The 23,384-nt window shown below is 44.6% G+C and overlaps 2 protein-coding genes across 2 annotated transcripts in view; both read right to left on the bottom strand.

The window, feature by feature from the left end:
* Positions 1–1,373: 1,373 nt before the first annotated feature.
* Positions 1,374–10,877, bottom strand: gnat1 (guanine nucleotide binding protein (G protein), alpha transducing activity polypeptide 1; the record flags this gene model as incomplete). Its single annotated transcript, XM_084316992.1, is given in 9 exon segments — positions 1,374–1,564; positions 1,929–2,082; positions 3,483–3,612; positions 6,699–6,827; positions 7,282–7,421; positions 7,423–7,440; positions 8,111–8,252; positions 8,345–8,387; positions 10,772–10,877. Coding segments are annotated over 9 exon segments (1,053 nt in total).
* Positions 10,878–12,483: 1,606 nt separating this feature from the next.
* sema3fa (sema domain, immunoglobulin domain (Ig), short basic domain, secreted, (semaphorin) 3Fa) overlaps positions 12,484–23,384 on the bottom strand; it is a 51,495-nt gene continuing 40,594 nt past the window's right edge. Inside the window, 9 exon segments of the mRNA XM_084316983.1 lie at positions 12,484–15,237; positions 15,712–15,845; positions 16,179–16,246; positions 16,850–17,007; positions 17,237–17,278; positions 17,486–17,574; positions 18,041–18,263; positions 18,915–19,059; positions 22,821–22,890. Of these exon segments, the coding sequence (XP_084173109.1) occupies positions 14,740–15,237; positions 15,712–15,845; positions 16,179–16,246; positions 16,850–17,007; positions 17,237–17,278; positions 17,486–17,574; positions 18,041–18,263; positions 18,915–19,059; positions 22,821–22,890 (1,427 nt within the window). The 3' untranslated portion in view covers positions 12,484–14,739.

The following is a 23,384-nucleotide window of genomic DNA, read 5'->3' as shown; positions in this document are numbered from 1 at the left end:
TACTACAGTAAAACTTGAGTAACACGTTTTTCTACAACTCAAGTTCAGACCTATGTTACTCTATTTTATTAGCACTAAAAGTGATCTTTCTTTACTGTATCATAAACTTCAGAATGTTATCTTTCAAAAGAGACAGGCTCATGCATGTGCTATAAGTATAAAGTATAGTATTTTGGTTTGCAAAAAGAGTATGCAGTCCTCAAAAACGAAAACTAAAATGGCCACTTTTGGGGGCACAGGTTAAGAGGTTTTAAGAGCGGTTTTGAATGTGTTCACACAATTCAAATATATATATATATATTTGTTTTACTTAAATTTGTATTAACATTTAGGCTATAGACAAACAACACTTAGACAATACTTACAATGACATCCATAACACAACAATGCACTAACATGGGCCCCTTGAATATGGCTGCGTTCAGCCTCCCAGACCCCCATAAGAGGGACCCCCCCTCCCCCGCCATCCACCCCCAGAAATAGGGCTCCCCCACACCCCAGGTCCGTCCCACGCGGGGCCGAGCACTCAGTGACACGGGTCCCTTGAGTTTAATTGGGCCGGGCTCAGCAGAGGAGAGAGGGAAGGTACTCCCCCCCACCGAGCCAAGCCCGCTACCTCCCATGTCACCAAGCACCCCATCCCACGCACAACGACCCCACACCATACAAGACCCCACTCTCCCGGGCCAAACCGCGGAAACGATAACCTCCCCCACCCCCCCGACATCCCCCCCCCCCCCCCCTGAGTTAAGCCCGTAGAACTCCCCCATATCCCAGGCCGATGTGCGTGGAGCCAGGCCCCCAGCGACACGGGTCCCTTGAATTAATTGGGCCAGGCCCAGTAGAGGGGAGGGACCGAGCCAAGCCCGCTACCTCCCATGTCACAGAGAGCCCCACTCCACACACACCGACCCCGCAACACACAAGACCCCACCGGGCAAAGCTCAGCCGCTCTGACCCCCATGAGAGAAACCCCTCCCTCCTAACCCCCCCCCCCCCCCCCCCCCCCGAGAAACAGAGCACCCCCATATCCTGGTCCACCATGCGCGGAGCCGAGCACCCAGAGCCCGACCCCCAGGTCCCCGGCCCACGAGAACCCCAAGCCCGGTGTCCCTCCGGCCCGTCGACCAGACCGCCCAAGCCCCAGGAAACCCCACCCCACCCATACCGATCCCACGACACGCAAGACCCGTGTTTAGTCCCTTGTTTGTGCCGAATCTGGGTTGCACATGATTTGTGGAACTCCCTCTGGTGTTGTGGTCGTGGTATTCACTGACCTTTGGGAGTGCCATGAGTAGAAGCGAGCAGGTGTAATTTATTTCAACATGGTTACTTTGTATGAGACGAATTCCACTGACCTGCTTTGGGACTCTTTAGAAGAGACCACAGTCCTTCAGGTTTTCTTTAATGATAATATCGGTGACAGCGTCAAACACAAACTTGACGTTTTCCGTGTCTGTGGCGCAGGTCAAGTGGGAGTAGATTTCCTTGATGTCTTTACGAATGTTGAGGTCCAAGAACTGAATTTTAATGTAGTTACCGGCATCCTCAAATGTGTTGGGACCTACAGGGAAAGATAAGATAAGACATTTCTTTATTGACCCCCCTTGGGGAAATTCGGGTGTCATACCAGCATGGGGGAGGGGAGGTACAGGTATGGGCAGGGTAATAGTAGAAAGACATACTACATATAGCCAATGAAATTATAATCAAAATAAACATCGTAAACAATATAATTAACTCTGAATATAAGAATGTGAGAAAGTAAACAGTGTAATCAAATATGCAGATGAGGGTCTGTATGCTCTATCACAGTATAATACATTACAAAAAAAGGGTAGACTAATCGATTGTTCTGCACAGTTTGCTAGCTTACGAAGACCTCTGTGTTGCTACTACACTGTTGACAGGTGTGACGACGACCTCACCGTCGTAGTCGGGGAAACACATGCTGAGATGAGACTTCTTGATCTTCTCGATGAACACGTCCTTCTTGTTGAGGAAGAGCACGATGGATGTGGTGATGAAGTAGCGGTGGTTGCAGATGCTGTTGAACAAGTGCAGACTCTCGTGCATGCGGTTCTAGAGAAGCAGAGGGTTTGTTTTTCTTTTGAACGGAGACGTTTTCCCGGGCATATAGGCCTGTCCAACAAGACGGGTATTGACCACTGCACTTCCGCGTTACATTGAGCTCAGGGAGGAGAGAGTGGGGGGAGAAAATGAATGAATGTGGATGAGAGCCTTGACATTAAGTGGTTGTCTAGCTACGGCTGTGGGGGTGCTGGAGACATGATCCAATAGACTTGTATACGCCTGAGTCTCCTGAACACGGAGAGACCAATCCCGATCGACACTTTCTCAGCCGAGCTATAGTCACTTTTCCACACCTAAACCTAGATCTCTGGACAAACCAGAGAGACTCCGTGGGCAATCTGCGCATGATGCAGAGTTCGGGAGTAGGTGCGGGAAAGTGCCTATAGCTCGGCCGAGAAAGTGTCGATCGACTTGGGATTGGTCTCTCCGTGTTCAGGAGACTCAGGCGTATAAAAGTGTATTGGATGATGTCTCCAGCACCCCCACAGCCGTAGCTACAGTACAACCACTTAATGTCAAGGCTCTCATCCACATTCATTCATGTTCTCCCCCCGCTCTCTCTCCCATGATTTCAGAATACCGGAAGTGTTGCAGTGGTCTACTCTATTGCACTGGAAGTCAGTGTTGTAGTCGAGTCACTAAGTATCAAGTCGAGTCTTGAGTCCCCAGTGTTCGAGTCCAAGTCCGAATGCAGTCAATGCTCGAGTCCAAGTCAGAGTCATCAGTGCTCAAGTCCAAGTCGAGTCACAAGTCCTGAAAAATCAGTCCTGGACTCGAGTGCTACAACACTGCTGGAAGGACAGTCATGTACAGTAGGGTACGACACGGTGTAAAGACAGGGGGTGTACGTGCAACAGGTCATGATGGATTCAGTCGGAGCCTGTTTATTAGCTTTGTCTAATTGCAGTGTGTTTGTTTTGTTTAGTTTTGTCAATGGCTGGTGTTGAGTGTGAATGTATATGTTTGTGTTGTCAGTTGTCACCAAGTTATTGGACCCCAGGAAGAATAGCTGCAACTATGCAAAAGCTAATCGGGGTCTTAATAAAAACAAACAAACAAACAAACAAACAAACAAACAAACAAACAAACAAACAAACAAACAAACAAACAAACAGAACCCATGGTGATGGATTCCTCAAAGATGGACCCCATTGGGCCCACCCACACTCAACATAAAGGGGGGGGGGGGGGGGGCATAGCAATTCTTGCACCTTGGCCCCTTGTGAGCAGGACATAATTAGGTATGAAATGTAAGTTGAGTGATTTTATCATAGATTAGATTCAAATGTATTTATACAGCACAAGTACAACGAAAATACGTTTGGCATCCAACCAGAGTGCAAATGTAACAGAAAACAGCAATAAGTTGAGTGGTTTCATCATCATACCACTTCATCATCCTCCACCAGCACCATGTCGTAGGCACTCAAAGCAGCGATGAAGATGATACAGGTCACACCTTCGAAGCAGTGGATCCACTTCTTCCTCTCCGACCGCTGGCCGCCCACGTCGAACATTCTGCAGGGAGAGAGAGAGGGGTAACGTGGAGATAATACCTGTACGATACATCGTGTCTCCCGGCAGGTGTTGATTGATTGATTGGTTGAAAACTTTATTAACAGATTGCAGAATGGGTACAGTACAGTACAGCTCAATACATACAATTGTTAAGGGGATGCAGACCAGAGAAAGACTTTCGTCTTGTTTACATCAGGGTCCCCCATTTTCAATTCATCATAACATATATGACATACATGACATACAGATAGACAGTACTGCTACATCTATACATTTATGACATACCAGATTTGCAAATACAGTACTGTTTGTGATACGAAAAGAGTCCAGAAAAGAGAGTATATACATTTGACATAGAAACTGTACATTGGAGGTGGTTGGGTGGGTGGGGTTGGGTAGGAGGGGTGGGGGGGGGGGGGGGGGGACACTGTACAACTGAACAAGCAAAACTGTACATTGGAATATTGACAAGACCATACTTGGTCATTTACTGTACATTGGAGGGGGTTGGGTTAGGACATTTACAGGGGCCAGTTTAGAATTGCAGTCTCCCGTAGGTGTTCTTTGAGAGTGTTTTTGAAAGTGGGTAGTGATTCACATTCCTTTACAGCTTTGGGTAGGGCGTTCCACATTGATGTGGCATAATTGCGAAACGTGTTTAGTCCCTTGTTAGAGCCGAATCTGGGTTTAACATGATTTGTGGAGCTCCCTCTGGTGTTGTGATCGTGGTATTCACTGACCTTTGGGAAGTATTTTGACATGTACATGGGTACCTTAGTCGTGTAGTGTATCTTGTAGACCAGGCCCATTGCAAGTTGCTGTACTCTGTTGTCTACTCTAAGCCATCCTAGGTTGTCAAAGTGGGCAGGGATGAGGTGGGTTCTAGGAGTAAGGTCAAGCAGTAGTCTGACCAGTTTGTTTTGAGATGTTTGTAATTTAGTTTTTAGCGCCTTTGAGGTGCTTTGGTACCATGAGGTGCAAGCATAGTCGTAGTACCCTTGAATGAGTGCTCCTGCCAGAGTCTTCAGGGTATTCTTGTTTACCAGAGAGGAGATCCGGTACAAGAATCGTGTTCGTTGGTTGACTTTTTTTATTACATTGGATGCCATTTTGTCACAGGAAAGATTTGCCTCTAGGATGGAACCCAGGTAGGTAATATCTTCTTTCCTTGTGACAATATTGTCACCCACTGTAACTGAGAAGCCGTCGGTCTTGCTGAGTTTGTTATTTGAACCGAAGAGAATGGACTCTGTTTTGCCCATGTGTAATAATAGTTTGTTATCAGCGAGCCATATGCAGATTTTGCCTAGTTCTGAGCTGAGGGTTTTTTCAACCTGTAACTTGTTCTTGTCAGAGACCAGCAGGGCTGAGTCGTCCGCAAACAGGAACAAGTTGCAGTCACAAGCTGACGACATGTCATTTGCATAAATTAGGAACAGTAACGGACCTAGTATGCTTCCTTGTGGAACACCACAGCTCACTGTGAGGGGGGGGGGGGGGGATAGGGTACCGTTTACCTCCACTATCTGCTCTCTCCCCTCCAGGTAGGATTGCATCCAGCTCACTGATAGACTATCAAAACCAATTGCTTTTAGCTTGTCAATCAGAATGGTGTGATTGACAGCGTCGAAGGCCTTTTGTAGGTCCAGCATGACCATGCCGCAGTATTTGCCCGCGTCCACCTCTTGTTTGATGTGGTCGTTTAAATAGAGAAGGCATGTGTCAGTGGAGTGGGATGTTCTGAAGCCAGATTGGAATTCGTAGATTCGATTTTTTTCCGCTAGGTATTTTTCGACCTGTTCGTATAAAAAAATGGAGGTTAGGATAGAAACAGGGCGGTAGTTGCCAGGGTATAATTTACTGCCTTTTTTGTGCAGGGGTGTTACTCTCGCAATTTTGAAGTCCTTGGGGACGTGTCCCTGTTTTATGGAGAGGTTTATTATGTGTGTGATGACTGGGGTGATGGCGGCTGCTGAGTCTCTGAGGAATTTGGAGGGGATGTTGTCATGGCCAGTGGCCTTGTTAGGTTGGAGGGCACTCGTTTTTTGAGTACCTCATCTGTTGTTACCATTTCCAGTTTGAAGTCGTCTTTGTGGACCCCTAGGTTCTTGTAGTATGCTACTATGTGTTCTACCCCATACTGCCCTGAGTGGGAGGGTAGTTTGTTTACCAGTGTTGTGGCTATGTTTGTGAAGAAACTGTTTAAGTAATTGGCTACATCCAGCTTGTCTGTGATGAGCGTGTTGTCCGTCTTTATGTTTATGTTTGAGAATCTGGTTTTAAGTTTTTTACTGCAGCCTAGTTGGTTATTGAGTAATTTCCAAAGTTCAAATTTTTTTTGTCTGTTTCTTTCCAGTTTGAGTTCAGTCACGTGGGCTTGGAGTTCACTGCTCGTGCTTTTGGTAAGCTTTGACTGACTTTTACGAAACTCAGAGCATTTTTTGTCTCTGGTTTTCATAGCGGTCAGTATTTCAGTGTGCATCCACGGCTCAGCGCGATTTTTTACCCTGGTGGTTCTTAGGAGGGCCATGTTGTTTAGTATTGTTGAAAATTTGGTTTTGAAACCAAGCCATGTTTCTTCAACCAGTGTACCATTGAGCTCATCTGACCAGTCCAGACTCTCCAGTTCAAGGTTAAAGGCCTCGCTAGAGTAGGTTTTGAGGTCTCTAGATGTGACTGTTTTGTGACAGCCAGCCTTTTGTTTTAGCTTTTTGCGGGTACAGAATATCATATAATGATCACTTAACCCGCATGCTATAACCCCTTTATTGGAGATCTTGGACTTGTCAGAGTTCAGGATGAGATCAATGGTAGTCTGAGTTGACTCACATACACGTGTGGGTTGGGTGATTAGCTGGCTGAGGCCGTGCAGATCACAAAACCTATTGAAGGATTTGAAGACGGGTGCTTTTTGTTGCATATCCGTGTTCCAATCCCCAATAAGAATAATTTCTGCATCCTCAGCTCCAGCTAAGCACGCATCCAACAAAGGTGCTGCGTTATTGGTGCTCTTCTCCTCTGTCTTCTTAACCCTTTCACTATGTGGTAGTGAAAGGGTTAACTGCTGCATGGCTCTGTTTTCTCACCTGAAGTGGAGATCTTTGAAGCAGAACGTGGACTCAATGATACCAGTGGTCTTCACTCGTGATCGCAGCACATCCTGCTCGGTGGGGACGTAACCGGGCAGAATCAGCCTCTCCAAGTCGCTCAGGTAGCTGGGAGAGAAACACACACACACACACACACACACACACACACACACACACACACACACACACACACACACACACACACACACACACACACACACACACACACACACACACACACACACACACACACACACACACACACACATTTGTCACATTTAAGGTACATGTACATTACAGTGAAATGCTTGGTTCCATATGAACCTCCTTAGATTGTGCTTCATACAAAAAAAAGTAAAAGAATAAAGACAAAACACTATACAAAATATACAATATACAAAACTAAAGCACAAAATGCAAAAATGCATGCAGGGTACTTTCTAAATTGATAAGGTCTATTGTTGTTTTCCCTCGTGGATAGTAGTATACATTTCCGTCTTCATATTTTGGGAGGGCACTTGGGGCAAAAGGGCAGGCCACTGGGGGGGGGGGGGGGGGGTATTATGAGGAGATGTCTTACTATCCAGCGGAGTCGTTGAGCTGGTACTCTGAGGCCCTGCCGAAGCACGTCTGGATCCCAGTGTCCAGCCACAGGCGCAAGATGATGTCTGCCATCTCTTTGGGCATGCTGCCCTCCTCGATGGTGTCTGCAAGATTGTATCAGCTTCCTGGCATCATCCTACACACACACACACACACACACACACACACACACACACACACACACACACACACACACACACACACACACACACACACACACACACACACACACACACACACACACACACACACACACACACACACACACACACACACACACACACACACACACACATAACACAACACACACACACACACACAACACGCACGCACGCACACACAAACGCACACACGCACATGCACATGCATGTACTCACACACACAGACATGCGCAAAATTGAGGCCGAGAACAAAAGAAAGCACATGCATGTACTCACACACACAGACATGCGCAAAAATTGATGGCCGAAGAACAAAAAGAAAGTGGGGAAAAACCTCATATCTGCACTTTTCGAGGCACTAATACTTGGTCGGTATTGTTAACACATTACAATATAGTAATATAGTCCAAAAACAGTGTATTGTATTGGGCATCCTTAAAAAAATCATTCTGCAAGATAACAACATGAAAACACAAGTTTTTCAGATAGGAGGTTTTGTTCTTCGGCTGTTATATATATATAATAATAATAATAATAATAATAATAATAATAATAATAATAATAATAATAATAATAATAATAATAATAATAATAATAATAATAATAATAATAATAATAATAATGATCTAATTATCCTTATCCTACCTGTTGATCAGGATGACCAAAGGAGATATTCAGAGTTGTCATGGCCTTCACAATGGCCATCATGGATTGAAGGGTGTTACTGTAGATGATGACAATGAACTCCAAGCATTCCTCCAGCGAATAACCATCTTTGTGGATAATTCTGTCGAGAGAGAATACAAATTTGACTATGTGTGCTTTACACATGGCACCAGATGTTTTGATGCAATGGTTAGGTGGGTGAAAAGTGCTTACTTCATCTGTTTGACGATTGTGCTCTTCCCTGATTCTCCCGCACCTATAGAAAATAGGGCAGAAATGTTCAATGTAATTATGAATGTCAAAACTATAATGAATATACCTGCATATAATCCTTTTTATATACCTATTTATATACCTGCATATAACCCATATAACTCTGTATGATAGCATGTACAATAATGCATTACTGTCTATAGATGTATCCACATCTGTCTGTACATACCTGCATATACAGTAATCCTTTTTACCTATCTGTAGATACTATATCTATATTTGTACATATCCCTTACCTACTCTTACTAGTTATACTGCTCTCTATAAGGTCTTTATACCCGTACCACTGTACATAATAATACTATAACATTGTACATACGTACATCTGATTAGCATTATTACTCAGTAGTACTCATTTATATATACTCCAGTTTAATCACCTGTACATTGTATATTGCTATTGCACTTTATTGTTACATTTGCACTCTGGTTGGATGCCAAACTTCTTTTCGTTGTACTGTATTTGTGCTGTATAATGACAATATATTTTAATCTAATCTAATCTAATCTAATCTAATCTAATCTAATCGCATGATGTGGCTTTATGAGACCAGTAGGAAGAACATAAATTGGACTGAACAATATATTTGAAAATGGCTGTTTAGGACATATTGGATGATTTAGATAAATCTGAGGAACTAATGTAAATTTGTGTTGTGCTGTGTTTTCTACAGTGATAATTACGTTCACTAAATAAATTACTAAAGTTGACCACTAGGCTGCAGTATTAACCATGTAAGAATTAGATTATTTTCCTTGTTCATCTGCCTGCATCCTGTCCATCACGTCCTAGTACAGTGTTCTGACCCATAGAGGACCCTAATAGGGCGTGAAGCTTCTTACATCAGGCTTAAGCCCATTCATAGCTGATGACAGAGGGAACCTTTTCAATCGCTGTGACCTAGATTTTCATCAAGAGAAGTGTGACACTGTTTCCCTCACTCTGACAGTTCTTATGGGGGTGCACCATGTATTCCTGACTGGAATAGTATGAGATAACCTTGCTGGGTTTTAAATCTAGAACCACGCACTATATAAACAATATTCAAGTTCGAGATGATATCATATAGTAAATGCACTGTTTCATACAATAACATGTTCGAATGGGCGACAGTGGCTCAGGAGGTAGTCTGGTAGTCAGAAGGTTCCCGGTTCGATTCCCGCTCCTCCCAGGCAGCGTGTCAATGTGTCCTTGAGCAAGACACTTAACCCCTAATTGCTCCCATGAGCAGGTTGGCACCTTGCATGGTTGCCTCCCCCATCGCCATCGGTGTGTGAATGTGTGAGTGAATGGGTGAATGTGAGGAACAAATATTGTGAAGCGCTTTGGATAACAGCGCTATGTAAATGCACATTCTCACCATATTCTCGTCAAGTCTCTACATCTTATTTATCCTTTTGTTTTTGTGTATAGCCTATATTTTTGGGGGGAATGTTTTCTCTGAATTCTATCTTGGAATTCCAGAATGCCACAGTAGCCAGTAGCCATGGTGACATCATGGTGACATCATGGTGACATCATCATTGGAATGTTCAGCTCACACACTTGAACTCGTACACCAAGTGCTCATCGGGTGTTCAGGGCACACCGTTTGAATGTTAAGGTCACTGAAGCTTTAATAGGTGGGAGTGATTGTAATTGGAGTGAGGTGTGAAGCATAATCCTGGTGTGATTGTGTATTTAATCCCTGTGTATTGGAGCAGTTGTTGTTTTAGGATTATCAGGGGATTGAGGTGAGCTGCAGGCTACCTCAAATGTAAAATAGAATAGAATGATAGAGATGGATACGCTGACACTGGGCTCTGATAGTCTGCTTGTCCTCCTCGTTAAAGTTCATGTAAATGACTTCAGAAGTGTATAGACAATTACTTAGAGAGCAGATTGAAGGTTCAGTGAATGGCTATTTCTTGAGTTGTATAATACTTATATCCATGTTAAGATTGGTCAAACCTTGCCTGAGCATTCTGGAACACAAATCGGAGACAAAATTGCAATCGTGTCTTGGTTTATCTAATCTCCAGAGAAACATTCCTCATGACAAGAGACAAAAATATCTGTGTATTGTCTTCACATCCCCCAGACCCTTTGCAACGGAGACAAAACTAACTTAAAAGTGGATGAGGGAAATCCAATATTCACCAGACAACGAGTTCACGTTTTCTTTACATCCTTAACTCATCATCTTACTTTAGACTCTGAATCATAAACCTGCCCTGTACGGAGCCTGCGGGCCGGCCTAAAGAAACACATTACCAATGTAGGACTTCCTTTGTGCACCCCTGGTCTGTGGGGCCCCTGGGCCCCCCTCCCAACTGTCCCCCAGAAAGACAGACAGACAGACAGACAGACTGGCTGGCTGGTGTTACCTAGCAACAGCAGCTTGACGGTCCTCGCATCGAGATCGGCATCCTCCTTCAGCTTCTTCTCCAACTCCTTGGAGTGCTTCTCCTCTGCACTCGCTCCGGCCCCCATCCTGTAGTCCCCTGGCTTTAGGCCCCTGTGCACCGAAAACCCCAAACAGCAAGGAAAAGAAAAGGAAGCGGGTCCTAGCCGATCGCCTACAGCCTCCGACTGCGCGCAGGTGGCACGTCAACTGCCTCCAATAGACACTGAAGAGCGTTTGGAGTATCTTCCAATTTTAGGAAGGGGATTTCAGGCGTTCAGGCGTTCAGGCGGGACCAATGGGGCACAAGGACGGGACAGGAGTCCTCTCTGGTTCAGGTGGACAGGGTGTGAGCAGTGACAGGAGTGGGTGGGTGTTCCATGGAATAGAAGTGATCCACCTTTAGGCAGACTTTGCTGCGCTCAGCGGAAGATGCGCCCATCGGCTCAAGCGCTTATCTGCCTACGCTGTTCTTAGCTGCCTTTAAAAAGAGAGGTGGAGAGAGAGAGTGGCTACTAGCACTGAGAGTGGGGCCCCTAGCATGTTGAAATCATGTTCATAGAAAATGGGTATATCCAGGGCTATGTTCCATATGATGTTTGGGTCTGAATGAAGCGTGTTTCTTCCTCGAGGGGTTCATTAGATGTGTTACACAGTAGAAAGAGTCTCTATACTTCACCCTCTTGTGAGAAGCCATGATCCAAACGCAGCTCAGAGCTGCTCACCAATATAAACACACAAAAAAACTCCTGGCTCACAGTCCAACTGTGTACAAAATCATACACAGCAATTTCATACATCATACCGCTGAGTGAAAGGGTGAGTTATAATGTGCTTAAAGAGCTTTGGAGTTTCACACGACAGATCTAATTGACCTAAATCTGTTAGGTGGTGAGAGATCCTAATCCACTTCACTTCATTTGAGTGTGTGTGTGTGTGCGTGTGATTCAGAGAGAGAGAGAGAGAGAGAGAGAGAGAGAGAGAGAGAGAGAGAGAGAGAGAGAGAGAGAGAGAGAGAGAGAGACACACACACACACAGGAGAGAAAGGAAGGGGGAACTTCCACAGGGTGGAAAGGAACCCAACCTGAACATGACATAAGAGAAAAATGGCCGCCAGGTGAATATGGTCAATTGAGCTGCATATTCGTCTAGACATACTGTAGAAGTCACTCTGACTTCATACGTTTGTTTTTTGAAAGGCCAACAGTGGTTAAATGAGTACTTTGAGATTTTGAATTTATCGTAGCAGTGTTTTCATTCATAGTATGTATAGCGACTCAAGAGCTTAAAGGAGTACTTTGACATTTAGAATTTCAGTTGATTATCTTTCTTCACTTGTCGCACTGGAGGAAAAAGGTTTACACATAGGCCTACTGTATGTTCTTCAGTTTCAACAGAAATGGCATGTTATCTTTATTAGCATTCCTCATAGAAAACCAAGGGGCAATACTAGCATAACCCTTGTAGCTAGCTGTGCCCCCACAAATGCTATAAAACTAGCTATAAAAAAGTGTCAAGTGAAGATAAATAATCAACTGAAATTCTAAATGTCAAAGTACTCCTTTAAGCTTGTGAGTCTGAAGTATGAATGGAAAATACACGATCAATGGTGTCAAAGGCTTTGTAAAAACAACCGCTTAAACCAGTGCGTCCTACCCGTAACAACTCACCAATGGAAAATAAACAATAGGACATTCTGTTATTATAAAATATAGAACTTTAATTTATTAGTCAGCAACATCGATGAGGAAGGAAAGATAGTAATTTATACAAGTCATTACAATAACATCAACTGTGCATTATATCATACATGACTTTTCCTCGTCGACCCATAGCAGAGCTCATGAAACAAAGAGAAAATAGAACAGATGCACATGTTTTGAAATGTGCAAATGTGTTTTTGCAGACTTTTGAGAGGGGAGGGAGAGACAGAGAGAGGAAGACAGAAGGAGAGAGAGAGAGATTAAAAAACACTATTTATCTGAAAATGGCCTCTCTTGTATTCCCAACATCGTCTTCCACTATAAAGGTATGAGTCCAACTTTCTTTGCACTGAAAATATTCCCATATTGAGACATCCACTGACATCCACAGCAACATAGCATTTTTTTTCCTTTTCTTTTTTTAGACAAATATCATATACATTTACTGTACATGCCATGCACACAATGAAAAGCCACCTTCCGGAGATTTTTTTTTGGTATGAATTTCTCTTCAGGTTTGGTGGTGATCGTCATTCCAAGTGGTTGTAATTACATACGTAATGTTTTGGTAGGAAAGGTCCTGGGGATTACTTACACAGTATCGGTTCCACAGACGTCCGTTTTCATTTGTTGGAAGGAAGACGGGGTACAGCACCGCTTGACCCAATCAGTTGCTGAGAAAGTTCTGTGACTTTTATTACAAACCGCTCATACAGTAAATACGGTACCTGTTAAAATGGCCAAACTCTTCAAGCAGCACTTTTGTTGGAAGTGCTAATAGTGCTTGGACAATTCAAATAAGGTTTACTTTTCAAAGAACCAACTAAACCTATCAATAGCGTGGAGTTGGTTGGAATGCAAACTTTGACAGTTTGGGTTGAATTTTAGAGCAAAAAAAATCGTTGAGCACAAATTGCCCTCTTTTAGATTAACATGCTGCATAATATGCCACATATATCTATTATATATGTTGATCAAGTATTTACCACGAATCAAATCCAAATCACCAATTTGGCAACGGAAGGTGCTTTGTCTCTTGTAATAATTCACAAACTTGTCACAAACTCACATATAGCTGCCTGCTGGAGATTCTCATCTCAAATAAGAAAAGAGAAGGCAATGTTATTTAAATTTTTAGTACCAACAAAAGACGCTTCCCTCCAAAGAAAACAGCTTAGCACAATGATCACGTTCGTAAAAGGGTACAACATTGAGATGTAATATTCACACACAAACAAAACAAACATCTGACGAGCAATTGATTTTGGAAGAGATTGGGTCTAACTGTGACGTGTGGCTTTGTTAAAAGTCTGTTTGTGTCGACTGAGGCCAGGCTGGACCACATGGCCCCTAGCAGCCCCCCCCCTCAGTTTGTGGAAGCAAGACTTTGAATGATTCTGGACGTCCTCCACCAAGGGTCAGTTCAAACCCCAAGAGGGAAGATAAGGATATCATATTGTCACAAAGCGGCCCGTCGTTCGCCGTGACATACTGTCCAAGCCGCAGCCAGCGGGCATTTCTTTCTTTTTGCATGTCCCACAAAAAAAATCCTTTTATTCACACTGTCCGTTGGCTGTGTCTCGCAGTAAAAACAACCGTCCATAAGAGAGAAAGTTCCGGAAGTAGAAATTTAGGGAAGTTCTGGAATATCACTCAACCAGTGATCTCACTTCCACCTCGAGACTAAATACTGCCAGCAGTCAAAGTGATCTTCCTCTCGCCCCCGGGCCCTTCTCCATGTACAGAGACACTCCCCACATCCTCAAACAAAACATAAAAAGATAGTTTCAATAGAATAACACATTGTAATAAACAATAACACTAACAACAATAATATTATTATAATAACAATATTTGCACAGATTTACCTATTCACAACGAAAAAAACCTTGCTTTCTAGTTAAGTACAAAGAAATACTATTTACAACCTACAATAAATACCATGTGTATCTTTTTCCGACAGTTAAGTACAACCTGTTTGCTGTTTGTGACGGTTGATTTTTTGTTGTTGTTGTTGTTGTGGTTGTTGTTGTTGTTGTTGTTGTTGTTGTTGTTGTTGTTGTTGTTGTCGTCGCATCTCTCATCGTCCATTATGATGATTCGATTCTTCTATCCATTTTGAATGAAGTCTTTTCCCCTTTTTTATTTTCTAGGGTTGTGCAGAAGAGGTGGCGGTGGGGAATGGGTTAAACGGGGTGCAGGGACATGTAAAAGTGACAGGGTGGTCGTACAGGTACGTCGTGCACCTCATGTCTCGGCGGTGGCGGTGGTGGTGGTGGTGGTGGCGGTGGTGGTCTCCTCCTCCTCCCCCTCCTCCCCCTCCTCCCCCTCATGATGCCGGCGGTTACGGGGCTTCTTTTGCTCCTTCAGCTCCTTCAGGCCCTTGGCCTTGTTGGGCCCCAGCATGGTGTCCCCCAGGCCGGCGTCCCCGAGCTGCCAGTAGTCCTGGCAGTACTGGTTGATGAGGCCCATCTCCGGCTGGCTCAGGATGGTCAGCAGGTCCTTGTACTGGCCGGCGCTCGGGGTCCAAGCGCTGGACTGGAGCGGAGGGAGGGCGGGGCTGCCCGTCTCCACCAGCACGCTGTTGACGGTGCGGCTGGAGAGCACCACCAGCTGCATCTTCACCAGGCTGTGCTTGAAGTTCTTCTCCGTGGAGGTGCACTGGTAGATGCCGCTGTCCGAGGACTGGAGGGAGCGGATCAGGAGGCCTTCGTCCGTCTTCAGGATGCGGCCCTCTGAGCGGATCTGGGAGAGACGGAGACGATCACTGAGTATATTCATGACACAATTTGATTGAGCGATTGAGAGGTTGTACTATATACCATGTTACTTGAAAATATATTATCCACCCTCCAGACTGGAGGTTCCCAAAGTGGGGTCTGGGGACCCACATGGATCGTTGAGGGGATTCTAGCGAAGTGGAATGTCTTAATTCCCTTATTATTTCATCCACATACCAATAAGAGGATGTATAAGAATGACTGTTAGGATCCTAGGTTACACTGACATTTCCCCACCTACGTTACAGGCAGTTGTGAAATTCTGAACAGAAATCCCATTGAACAGAAGTCTTCTCTTGGCCTAAGGTGTATCTATTCTTGGGTCCTTGAAGTGAAAACCGTTGAAGACCACTGCTCCAGACCTGAACGCAGGCCCTGCTGATGAAAGACAGTCTCACAATGCTGTAGAGCCACAGGCTTAATGGTCACGGCTGCTCACCTCCTTCCTGCGGTCGCTGTTCTCCCTCTGCAGGTGCCACTTGAGAGACACATGGGGCGACCTGGCCTGACATTCCAGGAAGGTGGTGCTGCCCTCCACCCCGTACTGCACTGCCTCCACTGTGTTCTTATTGGCTATAAAGCAATGGGGGCGGGGCATGTGTGTCATGCATTAATGCTACACAAAATATACAGACAAAACCAATAGATCATATATCAGATTTAACCCTATTACTTAACAAATCAATGAATGAACTAATTAATTACTGTATATATACTGTACATATATATATGTATGTATTTATATTTAAATTATATAATGATCACATCAGTCAGAGTATAAGTCGCTTCTTCTCGTATATCCAGATCTGCTATCTACAGTATATACTCTATATAGAATGTAGTATATACACTATATATAGTATATAGTATACTATATCTATTGAATGTGGAGTTCTCATCGCTCACCGTTGGAGTTGTAGCCGCGGCACTGGCGGATTGGGTTGCCATATTTGACATCCTGTCGACGGCTGCGCCTAGAGGGGTCAGATCAACAGCCCAAAAATAAAAGAGATTAACTACAGTGTCCCAAAAAATTGTGTTCAAAGTTCAAAGTAAGAAATGCACATGGGATTGAGAAGATGTCACTTCATTTTCAAGTGTGCAGGCATACAGGACATACACCTGCATATAACCCATATAACTATGTATGATACCATGTACAATAATGCTGTATATACCATATATATACATTTATTCTCACCCTATATATCTATCCACATCTGTCCGTACATAACCCTTTACATATCTGTAGATACTATATCTATATCTGTACATATCCCTTACCTACTCTTACTAGTTACGCTGCTGGCTAGTATGACTACCACCATAGTGTCTTTATTAATATTACAACTCTGTACATACAGTAGTACAAATTTATATAATTTTATACTCCAGTTTAATCACCTGTACATTTTATATTACTATTGCACTTTACTGTTACATTTGCACTCTGGTTGGATGCCAAACTTCTTTTCGTTGCACTGTACTTATGCTGTATGATGACAATACATTTTAATATAATGTAATCTAATGTAATCTAATACAGGAAGACACACACACACTATCCTGGTGCTCACCTCTTCTGCGAGGCGGAGTACCGGGAGCAGGACTTGCCGTCCCAGGCGCAGTAAGGGTCTCTGGCCAGACAGCAGTCAGCGCACGCCTCGCCGTACACGTCGCAGCGATGGAGAGCCAGGTGGGTCACGCCCAGCACGGAGCCCACGTACAGTTGTTGCTGTCGGGACGAAGAAGAAGAAGGAGAGGAAAATCACAAAACTACTTCAGACGCGCGAGAATTCTGCATTGAATCATGGGGTAAAACTCAAACGAAACCATGTTTTTTTAATAGATGAATTAATACGGAAGATATATCAGAAGCGTGTGCAGCCTGCTGCTGCTGTTTACATGGAAACCATCCTGCCTCCTGCCGAGCAGTGGATCCGCCCCCTCCCTGTGTCACCTACCCGCTTAGACGAGATCTTCATGGTGGTAATTGGGGTGGGAATCTGCAACGATACAGATAACAGCGGGCGTTAATGAGCAGATAATGAACGCTGAACACAAGCCATTTAACTCGCGGCGGAGGAAACAGATATACTAGTCTGAAAAAGAGAGAGAGAGAGAGAGAGAGAGAGAGAGAGAGAGAGAGAGAGAGAGAGAGAGAGAGAGAGAGAAAAGAGGGGGGGAGGTGAAAAAAAAGGAGAGATACTGACCCTGAAGACCTCCACTTCCTCAAGGACCAGTTCCTCCGTCTGCAGGTCGTCTCTGGGCAGGACAATCACCTTCTGAACCGTCCCGCGGTCTGAGAGGAGACACACCGCGATAAAAACCACACAGTTCACTCCCGGTGACCTATTGACCCCTTGACCCTTGACCTTCGCTCTCCACCGCCTCCGAGGAACGTAGGGACTATCTCTCTGCGGACAGTATTCTACACAAGTAATCCATCAAAGGCCTCAACTACAGTCATAGCGGCTTAAGGGGCGGGGCGTAGGGTGCTCCCAACATTCTGATCTGTCTGTGATTAATAGGCCGGGGGGGGATCCGTTTGAAGCTCTGCCAGAGGACGCCAGGGCTTGTATTACCGGAACACGTTATAAACAACCACCCCCCTCCCCCCAAAATACGTAATTCATTCTCAGATGTGACATGCACTTCAATTGCACCGTGGAATCTGGCCGCTCCGAGGGGTGGCGTTAGTATCAGAACATACCACACAGTGTCAGCGAGGATGAGGAGTGTAAAGGTGGGGGGGGGGGTTGGCTGACCTGTTCCGAGGAAGAGCACCTCGTAGTTCCCGTCGGCAGCTGCCACCTGGTCCACGGTGATGGTGGTGAACTCATAGTCCACGTTGGTCCTGACCACCAGGGGGCGCTTGTGCACCGGATAGATGGCGTTGTACATGGTGGGGTGGTTCCTCATGAAGTTGATCACCTCGTCGGGGTAGTCCTTGGTCGACTGCATGTTGGGGGTGAACGTACCTCCCGGACACTGTGTTGTGTTGACACAATGGTCAAAACCTTGCTCAACGTTTACATCTACACAATTCCTTCTCGGTAATATAGCCTTCCATGGATTGTTTAGAATGACAATTCTTCCTCCATGTTGGGAGAAACAACGGTTGCAAATGTGTTGATATACAAAACTGTAAGACACCGGTGTGTTATTACTGGATGGTGTAAACAAGTCTGAGTGGAACAGCAATATCATCCTTTTCCGATGTTTTACCTACTCTACCACTGCACACAGCAATTAGCCATTCAATTGGTCACAAATGGTTACGGGCACGTTGGAAGAAAGAGAACTACGCAAACAGTCCACACACGGCCTCTATTCATGGAGGGTCTCTATAAAGAATGTGTAAGAACTATATCAGTAAGAGCTATATCTGTTTTGTAATTCTTGTAGCATGTCTCTCTCTCTCTCTCTCTCTCTCTCTCTCTCTCTCTCTCTCTCTCTCTCTCTCTCTCTGTGTATGTGTGTGTGTGTGTGTGAGTGTGAGTGTGTGTGTGTGTGTGCGTGCGTGCGTCTGTGTGTGTGTGTGTGTGTGTGTGTGTGTGTGAGAGTGTGAGTGTGAGTGAGAGTGAGTGGGCGGGGGCGAGGCACGTCTTGATGAGTGTGTCTGTTTATAAATCTACTCACGGTGCCAGGGCGCGGGTAGGGGATCTTCCCGGTGTAGGCCACCCACTGGTAGTTTGGACCCTCCTTGTGGGCAAAAGGCCCATTGAACACCATACGGATGTCGGCCATGGAGTAGACGCACACCGCCGATCCTTTAAAGACGGATCTGTGGTAGGAGGGGAGGAAAGGATGAGCAACCAAACAGGACACAACCGCTCAGGGAAACGCGTGTAAAAACTCACATCTCTCCGAGGGACAGAATTGGGTGCAACTCTCTGACGGACAGGACTCGTTCCTTCCCATGTAACTCAGAGCTCTCCTAATATACACACGCAGGCAACACACTCCACACATTATGATGCACAAACAACATCTCTCTCTCTCTCTCTCTCTCTCTCTCTCTCTCTCTCTCTCTCTCTCTCTCCTCTCTCTCTCTCTCTCTCTCTCTCTCTCTCTCTCTCTCTCTCACAAACAGATTCAAGCACAGTCGAGATGTCTGACACACTGACATACAAACGCCCACATACTGCAGCCCGGTGTGTCTCTGCTGTGCCGGTGTGGGTGTAGTGTAGTGTGTTTGTGTAGCAGGCCTGTCACGGGGCCTCTATCATTAGCGCTCGGCTATCGTTTATCAACCGGGTTTTTAAATGGGTTTAGGAGCCTGACGAGAGAGACAGGGGGGAAACAATAACAGTATTGTTTCCCAAATACATTATCAGGGCATGTTTATTATGACTGGGTGTGAGAGAGAGAGAGAACGAGCCACCTCTCTCTCTCTCTTCTCTCTCTCTCTCTCTCTCTCTCTCTCTCTCTCTCTCTCTCTCTCTCTCTCTCTCTCTCTCTCTCTCCTCTCTCTATCCCTCTCTTTTTTAAATCTCAATTTACATGTCATGTTTGTGGTGACTGCCTGCTACCTTGAATGCTAATGCTCCGCGTTGACTGATGTGCTTGTTATCGAGGTTGACCTGCGCAGAGGCTCAAGTCTCTCCGTAGACCCCCCCCCCCCCCCGGGGGTCTAGACTCACTTCCTTGCCTTTGTAGATTTAGTGGGGCAGCACGGAACACAGCGGTTCAATATGCGAGGGGGGCAGGTGCCTTTAGGCCGAATGCATATGGGAGTGGAGGAGGAGGAGGAGGAGGAGGAGGAGGAGAGGAGGAGGAGGAGGAGGAGGAGGAGGATGAGGAGGAGGAGGAGGAAGGGGAGGAGGAGGAGGAGGGGGAACTGCAGGGGGGGGGGGGGGTTGTTAAAATCCACATTGTTGTCTCCCATCCATAGATCTGCTTAAGGGACATTCCGGATTGATGCATAGCTGATTAATTCTCTCTTTGTGATTGGCCAAAGTAGGGCTGGGCAATTAATTGAGTTTCAATTTCTTTTTCTTTTAAAATAAAATGTTTCCCCAAGGGTCAATGGCCTCTGGAACAGTATTACATCATTCACATTTAAAAAAATATAAGCAGTCCTTTTTTTCCCTTCTTCACTTCTTTCTCGAATGTGAAGAGTGAGAATGTTCATCAATTCTTTCCTTGTTTGTGGAATGTGAGAATGTCCTTTGATTATTTTCCTTTGACCCAAGGTGAGTTTCAATTTCAAGTATTTTTACTTCCCGCGATCATGAAAAACAAGACGACGGAGAGATAAAACAATTATTGTGCCGCATGCTTCATCTTTGGAAAAACAAGCAAACAGAAATAGCTCTGTTTATTTCCTAACTGGTGCATGAAACCTCAACACTCCCTTTACGGATTGAGCTGTAGCCTGTTACATTAGTTAACAGGTGATGATGTATCCGAGCCTTAATTGGTGCTCAAGGCCAGTAACCTTTTCCTGAAGAAACAGCCTTTCAAAATGTTCAAAGACTCTCAACATGAAGCGTCACTGTCCATGGTGCTGAAAAGCTAAAGAAAAGCTGGTCTAATGTCAGCCTTTAGGCCTGGTTATGAAACAGACCATTAATGGGCTCTACTACAATAGAAGTCAACAGTCAGGAAAAATAAAGCTCCCAAGAATAGGAAATATTAGGCCTTTCATGCCACAGTCAAATCTACTTTCCTGCACATAGGCTATTAATCCACCCCCTGGTCCGGTTACCGGACCGCAAATTACATCACGTCATAAATCACGTCATAAATCATTCTCTCTAGACTGTCTGATATAATTATCGTTTTTTTCCCAAACATATTCAAGAGTAAACATCCTAACCATGTCACAACAGCAGACCGAGTGTATATTTTCAGCAATACGTTTGTTTACCAATAGGTTAAAGTGTTATTAGTGAGATTTTAGTTATTGAAATGTGTTGTTTTTATCGTGGAAATCTGCCATTTTGAATTAGCGGCCATCGCTGAATGATGACGATTGTAGTAATTTGAGAAGAGGACATCCAGAGCTCTTAATGAGCGTTGGAATTTCTAAAAAGTACACTTCCCAACGGCTTCTAGCTGCCTTCAAGCAAATTACTAGTGTATGACTTCTTTTTATTTCTCTTATTACTCGGGATTATATACCACAAAACTGAACGTTGTTGGCATATATTGGAGCGCAGTTAGCTTGTCTCCCCTATTGTGAACATTTAGCAACCATCCGATTTGAAATCAGTTTAAAAATGGCGGAGCTGTCGCAAGAATAAAAAATCGACTGTACATACAGTAGATTTCATTCTCTGTTCTTCATGCACACCTGGTGATACTAAATCCAAATTGAACTCTGCCATTGAAAGAGTAGATTTGGCACGATCCATAGTGTGCAAGTTGGCTTTAATAAGGTCATTTATAGGCCTCATATTCTATATTCTATAATAATATTTCAAATTGCATGGGTCCGGATGGCAGATTTCAGTACTGTATCTAAAAAACCTTCTGTTTAATCATCTTCCCTTTATACATTTCCTTAGATCTTTTGTACACGTGATCTCAAGAAGGTACTGAACGAGTTCAGTGGCAGTTTCTTATGTCTGGTCATTTTTAGCATGGTGTTATTCACTGTCAAAGATGCAAAGAAAAATCATAATTCATATTCTCCTTTGTTTCATCACAATTTAAGCAAGCCTAGTAATAGACACAATATTTCTGACACTGGAAATACATTCACTGAGGTCCATAGATGTCCCTAGATACCAAGAAACATGCAAATAGCCTTGTAGAATGTTCCATTGGAGCAATCTTCCATTTACTTAGGTATGTATTTTAGGCGGATTTTCAGAAAATAGGGCTCCGGGCTTAAGAGGTTAAAGTCCTACAAACCTAAATAAATCAACAAAATCAATTTTGTTTGACTGTATTTTACTTTCTCATGCACCGGTGCGTTTGACATGTTTGCAATGAAGCATGCAGTTTATTTGCAATATTGATACTATTACTAGCTAAGGTTAGTTCAGCTGGCCAGGTTAACGGCTCATGAAACACACACATCATTGAAACAATTTCAGTGGTTGCAATGTCCTCTTTATTAAAATGTAAACATTCTTCCCGTTTGCTTGCTTCGTTTAACCAAGAGTGGACGGGAATGATTGAAACGTCTTTTTACCATACGTGTTGTAATAATATGGGGCGTTTGTATTTGTGAGGATGAAGAAAAAAGTGGGGAATAGCAATGCGTGTGTGTGTATGTGTGTGTGTGTGGGCGTGCGTATGTGTGTATGTGCGTGCATGTGTGTGTGTGTGTGCGTGTGTGTGTGTATGTGTGTGTGCGTGTGTGTGTGTGTGTGTGTGTGTGTGTGTGTGTGTGTGTGTGTGTGCATGTGTGTGTGTGTGTGTGTGTGTGTGTGTGTGTGTGTGTGTGTGGGCAGGGTTTGGACAATGGCCCTCCTTCCAGTATAGAGCTGGCTGTGAGCTCATGTCACTCTGTAGTAAAGCAACCTTTCTTCAAATACACAAGAGAGACCCAGAGCAGAATTTCTTAAAAGTTAGGAGAGGAAGCAGACTCACCCCGACACGGAGAACACTCCGTATATGACAGGATTCTTGTTGTCTTGAGTCGGCTGGATGTACACATCCCCTATTGGAACGGGAACATTGTAATAGAAATCAGTCACAAAGTCATGAAGTGATAAACAGGAAAACGGTTTCACTCAAATAATCACAACCGCAGCGGCAAGACAGATGATGATCTATCAAAACTGACGAGGTATCAGAAGTATCGGCACCGGCTCCCGCCGAGTCATTTCTCAGGATCCACCAGGACTCTGCTGAGCAACACAAGCTGATTGTGCTGCGTGACACATGGACACTTTGTTTCACTTCCATGGGGGCGCCTTGGATCGGGGCGGCCGGCGGTCACCAGAGGGTTTGGTGGTGGCATCCAGAATCCCAAACCCTCATGAAACTACATGGTTCCCGGGTCTCATTGGGGACTATGAATGTGAAATGGAGATCTCTCTCGCGTAGCAAGGCTTTAATAGGAGCCATATGCAATCCCCCGTGATTTAGCAGGGAGAGAGGGGGCGAGGGGGGTGAGGGGGCTTGGCCATTGAACCCTGAGTTACCTCCGCT

Source organism: Notolepis coatsorum (assembly GCF_963971535.1).
Source record: "Notolepis coatsorum genome assembly, chromosome: 6".
NCBI lineage: Eukaryota > Metazoa > Chordata > Actinopteri > Aulopiformes > Paralepididae > Notolepis > Notolepis coatsorum.
Note: the sequence above shows the minus strand (reverse complement) of the source record. Positions and strands in the feature narration are given on the sequence as shown.